The 20309-nt window shown below is 36.6% G+C and overlaps 1 protein-coding gene across 3 annotated transcripts in view; it reads right to left on the bottom strand.

Annotated features, from left to right (window-relative positions):
• LOC306846960 (E3 ubiquitin-protein ligase RNF19A-like) overlaps positions 1-19991 on the bottom strand; it is a 36156-nt gene extending 16165 nt beyond the window's left edge. For 2 of the 3 annotated variants that reach the window (XM_079380685.1, XM_079380686.1), the window contains exons 1-2: positions 19824-19986; positions 3153-4008 (exon numbers count right to left, since the gene is read on the bottom strand). In XM_079380685.1, the coding sequence (XP_079236811.1) occupies positions 3153-4008; positions 19824-19854 (887 nt within the window). In that variant the 5' untranslated portion in view covers positions 19855-19986. Of the gene's footprint in view, positions 1-3152; positions 4009-16088; positions 16156-19823 lie in introns of all 3 variants that reach the window. The other variant, XM_079380684.1, reaches the window with a different exon arrangement.
• Positions 19992-20309: the final 318 nt, after the last annotated feature.

The following is a 20309-nucleotide window of genomic DNA, read 5'->3' as shown; positions in this document are numbered from 1 at the left end:
TATCATTGAAACTCAGGCCACAGCTGGGTGCAGATCAGATGTGCAGAGAGGAGTGCGTAGCATGAAAAGATCTGCTGCCAGGCTGTCCACTGGCCTGATAAAAGACTCCATTCAAAGTGACAGTGTCACCAGTGTCAGGCCTCCAAAAGCGCTGATCACAACACAATACTGTGCCTTTGGCTTGTGCTAACTTCAGAGATGTCCCAAATATTTTTGGCTCAGAGCCCGAGCCGGGAAAAAAAGATTCGACAAGAGAAAAGCTGAATCCCTGACCAATAATTGCAATTATAATTAAGTTACAAGTCAGAGCTCTCTGGAGCCTCCTTTATAATTAATTATTTATCCCTTCTGCAACACATTCAATAAGTACTTTTACACTATCATTCAAAATGTTGGGGCCAGTAAGTTTTGAAAGTTTTAAAAGAAACCAAAGGCAATAAATTAACCAAAGATGACCGTAAGGAAAAATTGTTCAAAAGATTAAATGCTATTGTTTTTAATTTTGTAAAAAAAGTATCATGGTTTCCACAAAAATATTAAGCAGCGCAACACTGAAAAGCAGCAAATCAATATATTAGAATGATTTCTGAAGGATCATGTGGCACTGAAGACTGGAGTAATCAGCTTTACATCACAGGAATAAATACATTTTAACTAGGGTTGGGCATCGAGAACCGGTTCCAACTTGGAACCGTTAAAAAAATAACGATGCCATTGGAATTGTTTCTAAAATTTGTTTTCGATTCCGATCATCGGTTCCAAACGCGCAAGTTTTGGTTTCCATTGTGGCCACCGCATTTCCGGAAGTGCTTGCCGCGCGCTTGTTCAGTTGCAGCTATGGAGCACAGTAAGCGGCGCTCAAAAGTGTGGCTTTATTTCACACTAAAAAAGCCTGGGTCGGCACAGTGCAACACATGTGACAAAATGATATCTTGCAAGGGAGGATGCACTACGAATATGACGAAACACCTACGCCTGCATGATGTACAAATTAAGGAGTGTAGCGTGTTCGACGTGCTGCGCAGGTCCACTGTCTCGTCCTCCTTGGGCAACCCTGTGCTAACCAACGTTAGTAACGCTACCTCGTCACAACAATCAGGTAAGTGACAACAATAAAGCGCTTGACCAAATTTGGTGAACAACAACGTTACTGAAATATTTTTTTTCCCCTCGTAGATGAATGTAGCGTTATGCAAATTGCCCACGCTAGTAGCAGTCCTAATATTACTGCTGCTAATGCTAAACCGGTGGAGACTCGTTGTGAAACTCCATTCACATTGGCAGCAAAGCAGGGGAAAATGCCAGCGGAGAAAGTGGAAGAGTGCCACAGAAAAGTTACCGCATATGTGGTAATTTTCTCCTACATGGGCTGCAGCTCCTAAAACTAAAACTCATATTGAATCAAAATAAAATTATCCTCTGTGAAATCAAATGAGCCTGTGACATGTTTTGACTCCAGCCCACAAAGAATCGGAATTGAGAATCGAAAAGAACCGAAATCGAAAGGAAGAATCGGAATCAGAATCGTTCAAATCAAAACGATGCCCAACCCTAATTTTAACATTCAAATAGAAAGCAGTTAATTTCAGTTACAATGATATTTCACAATATTTCTGTTTTTAGAGTATTTATTAAAATATGCAGCCAGACTTCTGTCAAAAACATTTTTAAAAATCTTACCTATCCCAAATTTTTGAACAATAGTGTAAATGCACGTAAAATTTGATTTCAATTGGACTTAAATTTTTTTTTTTTTTTTTTTTTAAATATCATGTGCACACTTTAGTCTGACTTAAATTCCAATCACGTATTAGGTTTACTCTGACAAACAGATTAAGACAGTACCTTGATTATAACTGTGCAAGTAAATATACTAGTTGACTTGGCTAAAGTCAATTTAGGTAAGAGGCTGTTTATGAATGCTCACACTAACACAAAATGACCTCCTCTTCTTCTAAGACTGACGTGCCAAAACAAACAGGCCACAAATAAGCAAATACACACACATGCAGACATAGCAGCTGTGGCAACACAAAGCAGCTGTGACAACATCACAGCCATGCAGTTAAAACCAGAGCAGCCATTTAGACCCAACCAGGGAAAAAAAATGTGTCATGGAAATCCCAACTCCTATCATGCTGCTATGGCAACAGGATGTCAGCATTGTGCTGTATCAGTGATATAAGGAATACCACAAAGGGTGTACAATACACAGATGCTATATCATCATAATACAATGAAAATGTGTCACCTGAAATAAAAGAAAACATTTGCCAAGAAAATGTTTCTAATTTTTTTGTTTATTTCATGTACTAATATAAACTAAAAATCAAATAAAACTCTCTTTTAAAACAGCTACACAGGAATATATATATAATTTATAAATGGAAAATATAAAAATGAATTTACTAATAAAAAAACAGCAAAAATAAAACATTTGCATAATCTCAATGATTAAAAAAATAAATAAATAAATTCTGATGTGCATGCCACAAATTTTTACAGAAATATAGACCACTGTTCAAAAGCTTTGGGTCAGATTTTTTAAAGAAATTAATGTTTATTATTACAAGAAGGATGAATTAAATAGATAAAATAAAAGTGACAGTAAAGACATTTAAAATGTTACAAAATATTTCTATTTCAAATGAGTGCTTTTCTTTTAAACTTTTTTTTTTTTTGTCGGGATGCTTTGAAAAAGTATCACAGTTTCTACAAAGAAATACAAAAGTTTCTGTAGAATACAAAACTGATTTCAACACTGATAACCAGAGATGTTTCTTGAGCAGCAATTCTGATTTCTGAAGGATCATGTGACACTGAGGACTGATGTAATGCTGACAATTCAGCTTTACATCAAAGAAATTAAATTTTTTTAATATATTCAAATAGAAACCAATTAATTTAAATTGTAATAATTTCACAATATTGCTGTTTCTGATCAAATGAATGCAGCATAAGAGATGGCTTTCGTGTTTGTTTGTTTTTAATGCCATGCCAGCTTCTATGGCTATTTTCATGGCAAGAAAAATTATATTAGGTTTTTAAAATTAATTTTCACAAAAAAAATTCTTAATCGTAACTCCAAACTTTTAAACAGTAGTGCATATATAGAAAAATCTCAAATAAAATGTTTATAAAAGTGCCCTTACCCGCAGTCCGGAGCAGGGCACCAGCGGCAGTCGGGGTCGGCCACCAGCCAACGACGCAGCATGAACTCCTCATATTTCTCCATGAGCACACGGTCGTTGAGTATCATGCGGATGTCGTGGGGGTTGAAGCGCTCTGAGCACTCGGGGCAGCTGATGTTGACCCTGCTCTCTGAGATCTCGATGCGCAGATACTGTCGGAGGCAGTCGGCACAAGAGCGGTGGTGGCATGTCATGATGTCAGGGAAGCGGTCTCTGGTGTGGCGCAGCAGGCACAGCGGACACTCCAGCAGCTCGGAGGTGGAGGCTGAGGATGAGGAGGATGAAGATGAGGTGGAGGCCACACCAGGTGCAGAAAGCGCCGAGGCGTGATCCTGCTGCTGGCACATTTCCGAGTGCACGCTCTCCACACTGGCAATGCCATCCACCCCAGCGGCCAGTGCACGTGACTTGCGGGATTTGGGGTCGCCGCAGCGCCGGCGGAACAGCGAGCGCAGCGAGATGCGGCGCTTTTTAGGCGTCTTCCGTACAGAGGGCAGACTGACAGATGAAGCAGCGGAGGGAAGGTCCCTCTCGGACCCCTGCTGCTGCTGCTGTGGCTGATGCAGACTCATCTCTCCAGAGGAGGCACTGTGGTTTTCAAAGGACTGGGAAGCTTCTACAGGGAGGGCAGTGGGGGAGGAGGAGGAGGAGGGGGAGGGAGGGGAGAGAGAGGGAAGGGGGGACAGGGTTTTCAGAGGGGAGCGTGAGGTGTTAAGACATGGCGGTGAACTCTCTGCAAGCTGCTCCCTTGAGCCAGGCAGCTCAAGTTGGGACACACGGGTCTGTTTGGAGTCACCAGGCTGGATCTCGACCTGATCTGTGAAGAAACAGAGACATGACTGAGTGAGACAATGGAAGACAGATGACCTCATTTGAAATGCATTTTATATTGATTCTACAATATTGAGACGTTAACATATTGATAATTACAATTTTAGATTTTAGGCGCAACCATGTGCAATAATAAAAAAAAAAAAAATCAATTAGTTAATTTCTTTATCATTTCTAGTGAATAGTATGAGATATATATGAAAAGTTACAGAATATTTCACCAGATGACTTGTATAGCTCCATTTGGAAAGAATTAATAATTCTAGAATGACTGGGTGTTTAATAAGAGAGTGTATTTGCATAGCAAAACAACAACAACAAAAAAACTCTTTACAAAATAAACAATTTATTAATAAAAAAGTAAAAAAAAAAAAAAAGTATTTAATAAAAATAAAAATCCATTTTAAAGTTACAATACTAACATTTTACATCTTAATTAAAAAAAAAATTGTTAAACCATTAAGCTTTTATTTTTGGCATTTTTCTGGCAAACCTGTAGTGCATATATGTTTTTAATTACATGTTTTCTAAATCTACATGAAATTAAATGTGATCGCTGTACTATCAAATCAATTTTATTTGTCCTCCATATCGAGCAGCCCTAATATTGAATCATTCACTAAATGAGTGGTTACTCAACCTGACTCACCGAACCACAAGTCATCATGACTTTCATTCAAACCTCAAATGAAACAGAAACATGTTGCATGTTCTTCAACCCTATATGGGTTAGGGGAATTACTAACTTGTTTTAAATAGGTTTTTGACTTTGCTTTTACAATAAATAAATGAGTTGCAAAATTCTGGATAACTATTTCTTCTGGGTAACACTTTACAGTGTCCTTGTTAGACGTTACTTGTACTTACTATAGTAATAACAATAAATTAAGCATAATTACACACAACTAAGCCTAAATTAAACCCCAATCCTAATCTTATAGCAAGTAAATGTTAATTAATAACAGACAGAAATAGTAATACAACGTATAGAAATCCTAGTGCATACTTATAGCAATTGCACATTTTCATTGTTCTGTTCATGAATTTCATGTGAGCAGCAAGTTTAAAGGCTCCAATTGATCTGAAAACATTAAACACTGCCAAGATGAGTTTTGAGAAGCCCTGACTCAGTGGAAAAGTTGATGAAAGGCTGAAAACGGCAAGTTCACGGTAATGAAGCAATTACAAAAATACTGCAGTACCACTTTTGAACAGGATGTGACATCACTGACACTGTAACAGGACAGATGAAACTACTGCATGCCAGTGAAAGCCACAGAAACCGTAATTGGTCAGAAACCTGAGACGGCAGAAACGAATGTGACTGGCAAGAGAATGAAGATCCTTCTCATCATTCATAGATACGTTTCCACACCCTGCCTGCAGGCCTTTCACAAACACACCAGAGAGGCAGCCCAGAGCTCTCGTTTCAGAAAAAAATCATTTAGTTTCAGATGTAAATGAATGTCTGTGGGTTAAACGTACCACAGTGTGGGCGCAGCAAGATACTTTAGTTAGAACAGAAAGTGTTTCTGCATGTGAATAGGTGTGATCATATAACATGCCGCACAATAAAAAGTGTCAGTCTCAACAGAATGAGGAAGAGACACGGGCATGAATCATCTGAGCTTCCCAAAAACACTGCAGCCCATCACATGAGAAGCCACAGGAATAACAGGACATTTAATTAATGACTGACAAAAATAAGGTGTTTTCCACACTCTGGCCTCTCTGGCAATTTGCATTAGATGTTTCTCTGTCTTTACTCTCTGCTGCCTCTAAGCCATACCAGAAATAATTTAACCTCCTTGTGCAAATACGCACACTTTCCAGCTGGGGTTTTTCACACTCTCCATTCAAAAGACACTAGAGCATTTTGTTCATGTGTTTGAAGGAAGCAGATAGTCAGCCAAATGAGTTCCACTTGACTTTACAAACAATGACACCCGTTTTTTTTTTTTTAAAACAAAGTCTGAGAGGAATTGTAATGCACATTCCCAGAGCAACAATTGTTCCAAAAATATTCCACAATATACATTTGAATATATGAGTTAAATAACAGAACAAAAGACCGAATGAGCATAGTATAAGTAAGCATAAGACAGACATCCATTTTATTTTTCCCAAATTCTATTTTAATTTTTTCCAAAATCCATATTTTCCATTTCAACTTTTCTGGATATACATTTTTTACCCTCGTTTTTATTTTTTCTAGACTGTTTTACAAAGCCTTTCAAGGTAACAAAAAAAAGAATCGTCGTCAATTTATCTTTCTTATTAAAAAATAAGAACAAAGATACACATTACAAATACACATAATATACAAATAAAACAAACAGTGCTTTATTTTCAGGTACAATGGGTGTATTTAGCAGAGCATTCAATGAAATTGAATGAACAAATATAAAAATAAAACACTAGATAGACTGATTCCTAAAGCAACTGTATTAAAGTTTTTCAGTCAAGAATAGTGAGTGATTTTTCTCTTTGCGTTTTGTTGTTTTGTTAACGTTAAATGAATAGTTCCCCCAAAAATAAATATTCTGTCATCTGTCTGTCAATTCTGTCATAATGTTTTATTTTTATACCATCATTTACTCAAAAGTTGTTTTAAACCTGAATGAGTTTCTTTCTTCTGCTGAACATAAATGCTATTTTGAAGAAGGTGGAAAACCAAACAGTTGCTGGTCCTCAGTGACTTCCATAGGATTTTTCTTTCCTATCAAAGTCAATGTGGATCAGCAACTGTTTGGTTACCCTCATTCTTCAAAATGTCTTCTTTTGGGTTCAGCACAAGAAATTAATAGAGGTTTGGGACAACATGTGAGTGAGTAAATAATGACAGAAATTACATTTTAGGGTGAACTATCCCTTTAATGACAGCATGTTTAGTGTCCTGTCCCTTTAAGGCCTGCACGCATCTAATATTCAGGCACGCATCCGTTTCTCTCTTAACTATTTACTTTCATTTTAGAGATAACCAACTGAGTCTGTATGTAAACCTTGTGTGTTTTGACAGTATTAGCGCAAAAGTTAGTTGAGTAATCAGGCGCTGTTAGACAGGCTTTTTAGTGCGCGCGCTTCAGGTGTATGCGCTCAAAAAAAGCGCACGTCAGACCAGCGCGCAAATTAAACATTTAACCAGCAAGGCTTGTGCAAATAATGTACTTTTGCGATCGCGAATAAGTGCAGTGTCCTGTCAGAGTAACTCTACTGCTGTATGTCGTGTTGTACAGTATATAGAGACGGAGGCGCCAGAACTGTATTTGACATAATGTGTGCTGTAGCAGGATACTACGATATTTCTTCAAAAGCAGATCGTGGAGACATTTTTATCGTCCACGATCAAAAATTGTCATATCGCACACCTCTACCTGGAGAAACAATTGTTTGTAATTACTTTAAATAATAAATTCACTAGTCTATTAATTCCATTGGTGCACGTCCTTGATTGTTTCAGATGAATCCAGCTAGTTGACCTGAGCAATTTTCAGGGATTATTATTAACATCAGATGCCAAGAGCTCCACGTGTGCGTTTATGTAATACAAGGAAACTGAGATAGATGATTGTTCCAGCATGTTCCCGAACAACAACTGAAGGAAGAGCAGGAACACTCAGAATAATTAAACTTATATAAACATATATTTGGCCCAACATACATTTTAACATGTATTTTAGGTGCACACAGGAAATCAGCATCGAACTCATCTAATTCCACTCTGGTGACTTGTCAAAACACACGTAAGGACACGTACGAGCCCTTGAGACAAATGACACGTCAAGCTGATAGCACTCAAGAAAGATAAGATATCATTAACAGCCGCATTACTATTATCTGGGGTTCATCGTATTCCCAACACAACACAAAAGTTAAGTACAGATAACATATGCACTGTTCTGCTCGATGGGTTTAGTCTAGTCCTGATAACACTGACTGGTATGTGCAAACAGCTCTAGCTCATTTTAATCAACATTTGCTGGTTGTGCTGGCGATGAGAAAAAGTGCACAGAATGAAATTAAACTGATCTGAGAACTGCAATGCAAAACGGCTGACGCTGTTGAACACATTCCCACAACACCCCTACGTCATCTAACCAGGTGTGGTATGCTGTTTAGACGCATCATATTAACATTACTCAAATTTTTCTAGCTCATCAAGGGCAGTTTCCCATGCTTGATTTCCCTCAAGGCTGCAACAATTGTAAACATATGTTTTTCTTTTATAGATCTGGTTCTTTTCAAAAACGTTCAATCATACAACTATTTTAAGGAATAAAAACTGACATATTAGTGAGCGCAGAATCTCATTTCCATGTGATTACTAGGGATGCTCCGATCGATCGGCATCGGCCAATAAGCACATTTTATGACTCGATCGGTACTCCCTACACTTGGCCGATCTCACGAACCGATTGCAATTTGATGACGTCAATGCATGAGGACGTACATGATGGGTGGGGACAAATGATTTGGTGCCGCAGTCATGTCATCGCCAGTGTGGAAATGCTATGACGTTTCGAGAAACATTGAAAAATTAGCTATTTGTTGTCGAGTATGTTTTGCATGATGATATGATGAATGGATGGTTCATTTTTAACACAGATTGTAATTTTCTTGGCCGATTCCGATTTTCTAAGAACTATAATTGACAGCATTTACAAACAAAAATCTATGCAAATTTCAGTGCAAAAATTACTTGCATAAAAAAAGAAATGATTAAACATTATAATTCCCCCAATCTGGACTAAGATTTTCTCACTTAAACAACTCTCAAAATAAAGTGCTCTGTGACTGGAAAGAGGAAGAAATAGTTAACTTAAAATGAGTTGCTGTATGTAACAAAACAGATGTAATTTCCCACTATGTTTACAAATTATAATTTTTTCCCCCCTAACCTTATTAAATGTGTTATCTTTCACATCAAATTCTTACTTTGTTTCAATTCAGTTAGCATAATAAGAAACTGTAGAGTTGTTACCATTCAAATGAAATTAGTATTAACAAACTCTATCTTTCCACTGCTGGGGAAATAGAAGCTGCATCTGAAGTGGCATTAGATGCATCTACATAGACAGTTTGATGAAGCTGAGGTGCCATAAATGCATTTACACTGAAAAATTTCAAATGCATAAATAATTGTATAAGATTAATGTTTTACATATTTTTTTACACAAATAAATGTTGAAAAAATGCAATGATACTTTTAAATATGACCAGTAGTTGGCGGCAAGTGTCTGTTTTAATAAGTGAGTCATTCATTCATTCATTCATTCATTCAACCGATTCATTCAAACGGCTGATCCATTCAGAAACAAGGCAAGTGACTGTCCTTCTGAATGGGCCACTGAATCACTCGATTCGTTCAAAAACGTGGATTCATTCAGTAATGAAGCACCGCTTTTTTTTGCTCGGAGACACACAACAGTTCTCCTGTGGCTTTGACTAGAGGGACATCTATCACCGTTGTACTCGCGTCTCGCAGAAGAGAGTTGGATATTTAGAAAGCTATTTAAAAATATTTTAAGTTCAACTTTGAAAACACATGTCTCAAAACTTTATGGCGGGACGGATCTCTCCCAATTCCACTGCATCTCACGTTTTTAAATGAAAAAAGTAACGTTACTCTTTGTGATTGGTTTTCCGTGCTTTGTATTAAACTTTTTATACATGATGCTGTTTTGTTTCTAATTGTTTAAGCAACTTAATTATATATGGTTAAACATTTTAATCATTATGCACATTTTTCAAAGATAGCCATGTTATTTTATGCTTTGAAGAACCGTGGATTAGTAATATTTTGCTCGATGCGCCCTCTTGTGGCCTCATGAGAGAAGCCAAAAGCTTTTTTCCCCTAACTGAAATTACGCCTTTTAAATTCGAATATAATTCGAATTTTGATCATATTTAAGTACAAAATTCGAATTTAGTTTTTCATCCATTTTGACAGCCCTACTGCACACGTCTGTGGCGTGGCTCTACGGGAACCGGAGCTGATAGAGGCCGCTCTAGTCAGTGCTTGTGTTTATATCAGCGATTCCGCGGCATGTTTCTGAAGCAGCTCTCCGTGCTGCTTGGCCAAAAATAGTCAAAAGAAAATTAAGAAAATGTAGTTAATATTTGCATAATTTATGATTTATTTTATCCACCCGCAAATAATCAGAATGCATTTTTATTACCCGACCTGTGGATTATCCTCTTCGCCTGTGGATATAACCGTGATCGAAATACTCCGTTTTGTTCTTTCAGTAGTTTAAATGTTTCTTTTTCTTTTTTCCTCTTCAGTGTTATATTGGACAATATTAAACCTTATGAGTTACATCAGACTTCTCCATGTTGGAGCTTAACTGTCTCTAAAGCTCTATTTATTTTGTCCTCTCTCTAACATTGAACAATGTTAAATTAACCCTAATGAGTTGCAAACTACTCCAATCAGTTCTTTTAGGAGTTTAAATGTTGTTTTTTTAATATTAATTTTGTACTGCTCAGACTTGTATTGGACAATGTTTAAGTTACATCAGACTTCTCAATTTTAGGAGATCAAAGCTTATTTTGTTTTCTACAGTTTACTATTAGATAATGTTTAAATAAACCTTGTGGGGGTTACATCAGACTGCTCCATTTTGTTTGCATTTATTTTGTCTTATATTAAGTATCCTGTTATATATAATGTTATGCATAAACCCCATATTAAAATGTTCACTGTATAAGGAATATTTTTTGTGATTATTTATAACACATTATTACATATATAAAGCCTGAAGCATCAGAATTGGCATCGGTGTCGGCCGATCACCATGACAAGAAATCGGTACTCTGTATTGGCTGCAAAAATCCTGATCCGAGTATAGCGATTACCCTAATTAGTCACTTGTATAACAAAAGACATAAGCATTAGCTTTTAATATTTCAATCTGGGTGCCTTTATGAAGAGAATTTCAACATCCCTATGTTACAGTAAAAGTCAAAAATAGCAATGTTCCAGTGAGGGAACAAAAGGGGTTTTTACAAAAGGGGTCTTGGGGAGTTAATGTAAACACTGAAAGAGTTCATTACATCTGTGAGAGCTTCACAGAATTTCATTTATTGTGTGTAAATGCTTTTATAGTAAACAAACACACAATGTGCCCAGGAGACAACAGACAAACAATCCATCCTGACAAGCTGGGGCAAAGGAAAACCATTTTCTGAACATTGTTTCGTTATCACAACAATCTTTAAATACTCAGAATCTGTTTATACCCCTCGTAAAATGCTGACTGCTAATGGGTAGCTGACGTACAACATGTTCACTGACTTTATAAAAACAAACAAAAAAAAAGGGGGGAAAAAAACAAGGCATTTGATATTTAAAAAAAGAAAAAAGAAGAAGAATAACAACTACTGTACGAAGCACTAGTGACGCACAATTTATTTATTTTTTTTAACCAAAACTAAATTTTTCCATTTAGCCGAAAGCCAAAAAAAGGTTTGGTAATTTAAATTGGGTAACTTAACTTTGTGTGCTATTTAGGTTGTTGCGTTCTCAGATCATAAATTAACCCATGCAGTCACAGTTGGTCAAATGGTCAAAACACATCACCAGAAAAGTTGCTGAAATATCAGTGCCCAAAAAGGGGCTTTTAAAACACTAAACAGTATGAGAGTCCATGGGACATAGTTTGTCATTTTGGACAGCTAATAAGAACAGAAAATGTCAAAAGACTACATTCATGGTCAAAGCAAGAAGCTTGACCAAAAAACAAAAAAAAACCTCCTCAATAAAATGAGTATTCCACAAAACCAGTTTCCTGCTGAATGCACCATTCAAATTTGCAACTTCATTTCTCACATATGGAAGCCATTTAGCTCATATAAAACAGCAGCCAGCATAATAAAGAGCAGCTCACATGAGCGAGACATCGGGAGATTTATATGGCCACTACGGTAACGTCTGACTCAAAGGAACAATGTAAATCAGCTACACTGCTAAGAAGTTTCCCTCTACCCAAAGTGGCTGAGAAAGAGCAGTCAAAGCAACAGGCAGGGCGGAGACGACAGCACAGTATAAAGAATTCCACCCTTCTTTCCCCCCCCCCATTTTTCTCCCTTCCGCCCCCTTTTCCAGTCAGCTGAGGGCTGGGAGGAAATGATGTCAGCAGCTAGGCATTTTGTGAGGCCATGTTCATCTGCTCTGTGTTTGTGTGTTCACCAAGAGACCAAATAGGCTTTTCTTCATCAGCACAATTGCTGATTATGCCAGCAGGAGAGTTCTTGCCACTGTCCCAGCTGCTTCAGGACACACACACACATCCTGCGTGCTGCTCAGGAGAAGCAAGCGTGTGTACAGAATGCAGTGGGATTTCTGTAATGAGCTTATTAAAGCAATTTCCGGGAGCATTCTTTACTGAGGACAGACTTCCTCACAGTGACAACGTACATTCGCTCTACTCCTAAAAGCCCGCCCTGCTACGTCCTGATCACTCTCCACGTTTCACCTTGTATGGCATTGATCACACTGATATTTATACTGGACACAAAGCTTTGATCAGATATTAAGCCTGACACACCAAATCCAAAATCCCCGAGCTGCTTTCCAAACTGCTGTCAGCTGAGCAGCTAAAAGAAAAGGCTTATTCAAATTGGCTATAATCCGTCTCCATTCCAAGCTAACCAGGAAAGAACACAGCAGACTGAACAAGGACAGGTGGAGTTACAACCAGTAGTGTTCAATGGCTCTTATACAATATTAACCAAGAAAATGACCTCTGGCTAGCAGGCGGCGCTTGTGTCAAGAGACATAATAAAACAGAAATAGCTCAGTATCCTGTGCATTTACATACGGAACAGAACAAACAGTGATGTTAAACGTCAATATTTCATATGGCAGCATTAGGGAGTAAATAAGTAGATGTAACTCACTTAACTACATTCTTTAGTAGTCAAAGCACAACTTTTTTCCCCGCCTAAACAGCTTTTCCAGTAACAAGCCACTCTTTTCTACAAGTACCAGTGTATTGTGCTAAATGTCACATGTTATGACACATTTTATTGTGCAAGCTGCTCTACACTGAGAAAAACTGAAGCAATAACCAAACACATCCCACACATAAAATTCTCTCTCGTTCAAATCAGGATAGTTCACCCAGAAATACAAATTCAGTCATTAATTACTCACCCTCATTTCAACAGTAGTTGTCAATAGTACAACAGTAATTTTTTGCATTGTGTGTCCAAAGAAAACAAAAATATTCAACAATTCTTCTCTTCCATGTCACTCTGCGATGTGCATAGAACCACTGATGTCACATGGACTATTTTATCGATGTCCTTACTAGGGCTGGGTATTGTGACCAATTCTGCGATTCGATTCTTATTTTTATGGTTTCGATTCGATTCGATATCGATTAGCTATCAATATTTCATTTAAAATGTTAATTTTGCAGAGATGGGATCCATATTTTGATATAAATGCTAGTAACTGAAACTCTCCTACTTAAGTTTATTACTGAAATACACATCTACATTAATAATTGGGTGCACACAGTTGTTTTTTTTAGTGGAGCAATTCGAAAGATGGTGACACCTTCAGGACGAGAGGTGAATATTCATATCCTCTTACGTGAAGCACGCGCATTAAGAACCGATTCGGGGATTTCCCGAATCGATATCGTTGCGTTAAACTGAAGATCGATTAAAATCGGAGAATCAATATTTTTTACCCCGCCCTAGTCCTTACTACCTCTCTGGGCCTTGAATGTGTCAGTTCACTTTTCTGTCTGTGCAAGGTCAGAAAGCTCTCGGATTTCATAAAAAAATCTTAATTTGTGTTTCGAAGATGAACGAAGGTCTTACGGGTTTGAAACGACATGAGGGTGAGTAATTAATCACAGAATTTTCATTTTTGGGTGAACTATCCCTTTAAGAAACCATTTATTCAGTTGGTTCATTTGTCACTAAAACAAATTTCAGAAAATTTGTAGTAAAATACTGTTGTTCATGTTTTCAATTCAGTTACATAAATTAGGGTGTTTTCTATTTTTATTAGCTGTATTTAACAAATATATTTGAGTATATTGTTTGAGTTTAAAGTATCCACCCCAAAAAATTAAATTAGCTGAAAATGTACTCACTCCCAGTCTAACCAAGATATACATAAGTATGTTTCTTCATGGAAACAGATTTGGAACATTTGGATTTAGGATCACATCACTTGCTCACTAGTGGCTCCTCTGCAGTAAATGGATGCCGTCAGAATTAAACATCTGATAAAAACATCACAATAATCCATAAGTAATGTAAATAATCCACAATCATATTAACTTCAAATTGTTGCTTCCAGATCAAGTACTGTTTACAAGTAAACAGTCCAAAACAGTTCTAAACATGTGTGACTGGATTTTGATGCAAGACGACAACAGGTGATGGTTTATAGCAAAAATGTCTTAATGATGGATTAGTTTCTCATAAACATGCAGCCTTTCACTTCTCAAGATGTTAATTGATGGACTGGAGAGTTGTGGATTATTGTGATGTTTTTATCAGCTGTCTAGTGCTGTCAAACGATTAATCACATCCAAAATAAAAGTTTGTTTACATAATATGTGAGTGTGTTCTGTGCATATTTATTATGTATAAATACAAACACATGCATGTATATATTTAAGAAAAATAATGTTATGTTTATATATTAAATATATTTATATACAATATAAATATAATAATATAACTATATACTAGTGGTCGACCGATATTGGTTTTTTGACAGCCGATGCCGATATCTTGGAAAGCAAGGTGGCCAATGGCCGATACAAAGCTGATATAATTTTATTTATTTTAATTAATATCTAAGACATTTTTAATAATTTGAAAATGGATAAAACAAAAGGTGTGAAATAAACAATTATACTTTAGATGACAAAGTATTTTTCACAAAAAATATTTAATAAAAATATAATTATAAAGGAAGTAAACACTGTAACCAACAGGGCACTCAGTATTCTGGGATGTTTGTGTGCATTGGGAATCATATTTTTTTCAAATAAAGCCAAGGTAACACTCATTTTACATACAACACACAGTGAAAATGACATGAATCGTTATAATCCTTTTTTGTATACCTATTCCGGTGTTTAACAGTTCTATCTGATTATTAGACAGACTTCTATCCGTATTAGACAGAACTGTCAACGACGACAGCAAACTAAAGGGAGAATGTGAGCACTGTGTGCTCAGGCGCTGCCGTTCTCAGCGCCGTCAAAATAAAAGTCCCGCCTCGAACGCATCGGCTAAACAGAACAACTGATCATCCGATGCCGATATTTTAAAAATGCCAGATATCGGCCCTGGCGATATATCGGTCGACTACTATATACACATCTAGATACACAAATATTTTCAAAATATATAGGCCTACTGAATGCGTGTGTATTTATATATACAAAATAAATAAACATAGGAAACATACATAATGTAAACAAAAACTTTTATTTTGGATGCGATTAATCTTGATAAATCTTTTAACAGCATTACTTTAGACACATTCTGATGGCACCCATTCACTGCAGAGGATCCACAAGTGAACAAAAGATGGAAGTAGTTTAACCTAACTTACAAACTGAAATTACCATTGGGAAGCGACAGATTTCATGTAGCTTCTTCCCCCAACACAGTGGTCTCAATATCATGATACACAGCAGGATTAGCAAACTCTAGCTGGTCAATGATAGTGTTAAGACTGCTGCGGGTTGAGTGGCTAATCTAAAAGGAGCTTCACTCTCAGATGCTGAATGAAGGACGGAGATTAAGACGTCACCATCTGATCCAGACGCTGCCAGTTCAGCTGGCCTCCTCAGGTCATTCAGCAGTAAGATTTAGCTCCAATTGATGAGCGCTACACACAGACTTTCTATATACGTCTGCTGTACACAACGTCTGCAGGGGAAAGTGAAGCTAAAAATATCAACTGTGTGTGCGCGCACGCGCACATGAATGAATGCAGAAGTTTAAAATTAAACTTCACTGGCAAGTGCAATACAAACAACAAACTGAGATGTAAAAAGCAGTCAAGCCTCCGCATCCAAACACCTGCATTCATGTGGTTTTGAAAACAGCTTGCCGTCATGTTCCCTTCATCTCTGGATACAGAGCACTCCTATGAAAGTGAAAGTGTTCGGATCAGATTTATCTGTCGCTTTTAGGAAATGACAGATTTCATATAAAATTACACAAATGCGTAAGTGGTTTACATGGAAAAACTGAGCAAAAATAAATCAATAGTTTATTCTCTTTCATGAAGTGATTCATGTTCGTTTACAGAACATGAACTTCCGCCCTACAAGAGTAAAATACACAGAAATGGTGTTACATAGACACTATGTACACATTTCCTTTAACAAACACATATCCCTGGATTTCCTGAACACTGTTTCACAAGACTCACCACAGCACTAAAGGAAACACTCCCTTACACCAATGCAGCCAGAGCACAGAAAATCTTTTTCACAAAACAAAGAAAACAGTGTGCACAAGTAAACTTATATGACACAGAAACATGGTTTAACATTAAAAGACTGATCTCGGTTCAAATACCCACACGATCATACTCTGCAGCAATTAACAATTTGACCGAACCTCTAAATTACATGTTATTTTGATTAGCTGTCCATTCAGAATTGTGATCTCCATTTAAAAAAAAAAACTAAATGTCCCCAGTCCGTTTCATCTGCCACTTAAAATGCTCAAGCTCTTTAATGTTGATGGATTCTGATTGGCTGTTAATCAGCAGGAAAAAAAAAAGTTATAAAAGTGATTACAATTACATTGTTCCTCTGTATTACCAGTATAACAATGGTTAGAACTTTCCTTTCCTCACAGAATTACACTATTAAAACTTTATAGTTATAATTATCATCCTTAGTGTGAACAGCTCTACTATTATTTTGAATGCTGGTATACTGAATTGTTAGCTGGATTGTAGATCATAAGAGAAATTAACAAGTAACTAGTCATTAGATAAATTGCTGCAGCACGGATCACTGCCAATGAGGTCTTTGAAACCACTGCATTGTGGGGACTTATGATGACTGCATGCATAAACGCTGTGGCTGCTTTAATGAGGCCCTGACCTCCGCACACAAAGAATTCATCAACTACATTACCGTTTATGCATGCAGTCATAAAGCATTAGATTACCATGCTTTAAACTCTGATACCTGAGGCAGGCAAAAACATTTGTCTCTACAGCAAAGACTTTGAATTTAATGTCACTGAAAACTTTTTCCTTGAAGAATTAATGTAGTGTTAACACGCATTGGCCATAGACGTACTACAACGACAACACTTGCCATACGCCATCCTGAGGCATGTCTAGCCCCTTAAAACACACAATTTGGTGTGTTTTTAGTAAGCCACCTATTTTCATGGTACTTCCAGCTCGAGCATAAAGCACCCATTGTTCTCCAGCTACGCAGAGAGAAACAAGCCCAAGACTTTGATTAAGGTCAAGAACATGACCATGGGGAATTCGTAAACAAGGTAAATACACACAGATCTCAACATCACACTGGTTTTCGGCCAAAGAACTTCATCACAACCTTCTAAAATAGAACCTCTGTTTCATTTGTGGTTTTCCACGTTGCCAAATATGGTCTAATAACCTGTGGCATAATGAGATCATCCGGATACTACAAAAAAAGTCTGCTTTGCATGATAGGCATCATAAGAGAGTAGCAGAAGTTAATTTGGCATAATATTTCTTATAAATATGATTTATTTATATATAAATAAACTATATATGATCGATGTTACTGATAAATATTACTTACAAACAAACATAAAAACAGTTATTATGCATACGCGATGTTTTGTCAAATGTTTATTGACTTAATTTGGCATTATTTTTCTAAAAAATATTATTTGTATATAAACAAATAAATGTGTATACACACAAATACACAAAAGTGATATTTAATCAGAAATTATAACTAACTTGATAAGTTACTTAAATGAAAATTAATGAATAAAGAAATAGTTATACACAAGTAGTGCTGTCTAATGATTAATCGCGATTAATCGCATCCAAAATAAAAGTTTGTTTACATAATATGTGTGTGTAGTGTATATTTATGTATATATAATACACACATATACAGAATATATTTACATGCATATATTTATATTCATGTAATTTATATTATATATATAAATATATTATATAAACAACATATTTTTCTTAAATATATACGTGTGTACGTGTGTGTATTTACATATGCATAATAAATATACAGAGTACACATATATTACGTAAACAATTTTTTTTTATTTTGGATGTGATTAATCGCGATTAATCATTTGACAGCACAGCACTATACACAAGTAATATTTTATCAAATGTTTATTAACTTGATTTGGCATAATATTTCTGTTAAATAGCCAATTACTTATATAACAATAAAACAAATGAAAACGTATAAAATATATACACATAAATAATAATTTATCAGAAATGATGCCAAATTAATTCAGTAAATATGTTGCTATTATATATTATGCATTGGATTTTTTTTTAATGGCTAACCATGCATGAACAAGTACACTTCTGTTAAAATCCAGTCTGTTTTACATATACTAAATAATTTGATTTAATCAAGCGCAATGTCTATTTTGTAAGTTTTTTTCAGTCACTTTCAAAAACACTGTGATACACTATGACAGATATCTCTGGTCATCCGCTGGTCCTCCCTTGCTTTCATATCAAAACCAGACCACGTTGGTAGACACTGAAGATAAGCCGCTTCCATGCTGGATTTACATCAAAAGCTGATCCCCTATTTCACCACCAGCAGAATGATGAAAATAGACCTAACTCATGGAGATCTTCATTGCTGTGGGGTTTTGACACCCTACAACACCCATTTCTTTCTCTCACATCTCTAATATTGACTCAGACTGATACGCCAAAGTGGATGCTGAATCAACATTTACAGCAGACACAGGTCAACACCACAGTTCTAAGATTAACCAACAGCTGTGGGAGGTTTCCAGCTAAGTTACCATCCCAGAAACCAGTTTACTCGTTCTCACTATTACTACAAAAACTCTCTTGGGTGAGTTAGGGACAATCCTTACACCAAATCACCCTTTGAACTTTAAGGCTGGATGACTTAAGACGGGCATTTACTCACGTCACAATCCTCATTTTCAGCAAAACACACTCGATTTCTACAGTTCATGTAAATTAACAATTAAAGGAAATAATCCAAGCACAATATGTAACAGCAACATGTTTACCAGTCTCAACACTAGCACAATAATTTGATTCTCTGGCTGATTATGTAGTCTATAACTATCCAGTAATATTAGGCGTGTGATCTGCTACTAAATAAACCACTAAGTTAAGCCATTAACAATGGGTCTAAAAACGTCTTACCCGAGTATAACGCAGATGAAAGGTTTAACGGCAGTTATAAAGCTAGGTAAATGTTTAATTTGAACACACTTCCTGATCACGGAGGTGTGAATATAAACTGAATCAACAGAAACAAATGGACAATGCGCGAGCTGGTAACCTTAGGTCCATCGGACCCACCACAGGCCTTTTAAAGCGAATTTACTACCCTACACGACAGCTAGCGGGCGTACAATAACAGATAGGCGCTTATTTGTTGTAAGTGGACACATGTGAGATTTCTTTTCGTAAAATAAAAGCGTAAATGTCTGCGTTCACGTCCTCCAGCGCGAGCGAATGTGAAAGCGAACACACGACCGTTAGCCAACAAGTCAAACTAGCCTTTTATATCGCGAAATACACCGGCGACTCACCTTTCAAGTCATCCACGTAAAAGCATTTCATTCCAGGTGACAAATAAAGACGGAAAACTCCGAGTGTGGTTTAGGAAGAAGGCTTCTTGGGAGTTGTTTTGTCGGGCCGTGCTCCGCTCGCTCTCTGACTCACTGGCGTCCGTCTGCTCTCGTCTCGCATATCAGTTCAAACCCAAGTCTCGCGAGAGTCCGCGAGCATTCCTCAAGCTCAAGGATTTCAGTAAAGACGTAAATCAGATCTGCTGAGCTCCAGATATTTCTTTGTACAATGTTTTAATTAATACAACGGGTTTATAGTTTTTTTTTTTTACACAAAATTAGCCTACTAATCTGCCAAAAATAGCTCCTTTTATAACATTTTAATTTATGTTTATAAAATAAATAAAGAATTGGCCTCCTTTTGTTTATGGAAACTTTAGCTTTTCTGATAATATTTTAATCTTTAATAATATTTTATATTATTATGGTTGCTTTTGTTGTTGTATG

This window comes from Barbus barbus (assembly GCF_936440315.1).
Source record: "Barbus barbus genome assembly, chromosome: 27".
Classification (NCBI taxonomy): Eukaryota; Metazoa; Chordata; class Actinopteri; order Cypriniformes; family Cyprinidae; genus Barbus; species Barbus barbus.
Note: the sequence above shows the minus strand (reverse complement) of the source record. Positions and strands in the feature narration are given on the sequence as shown.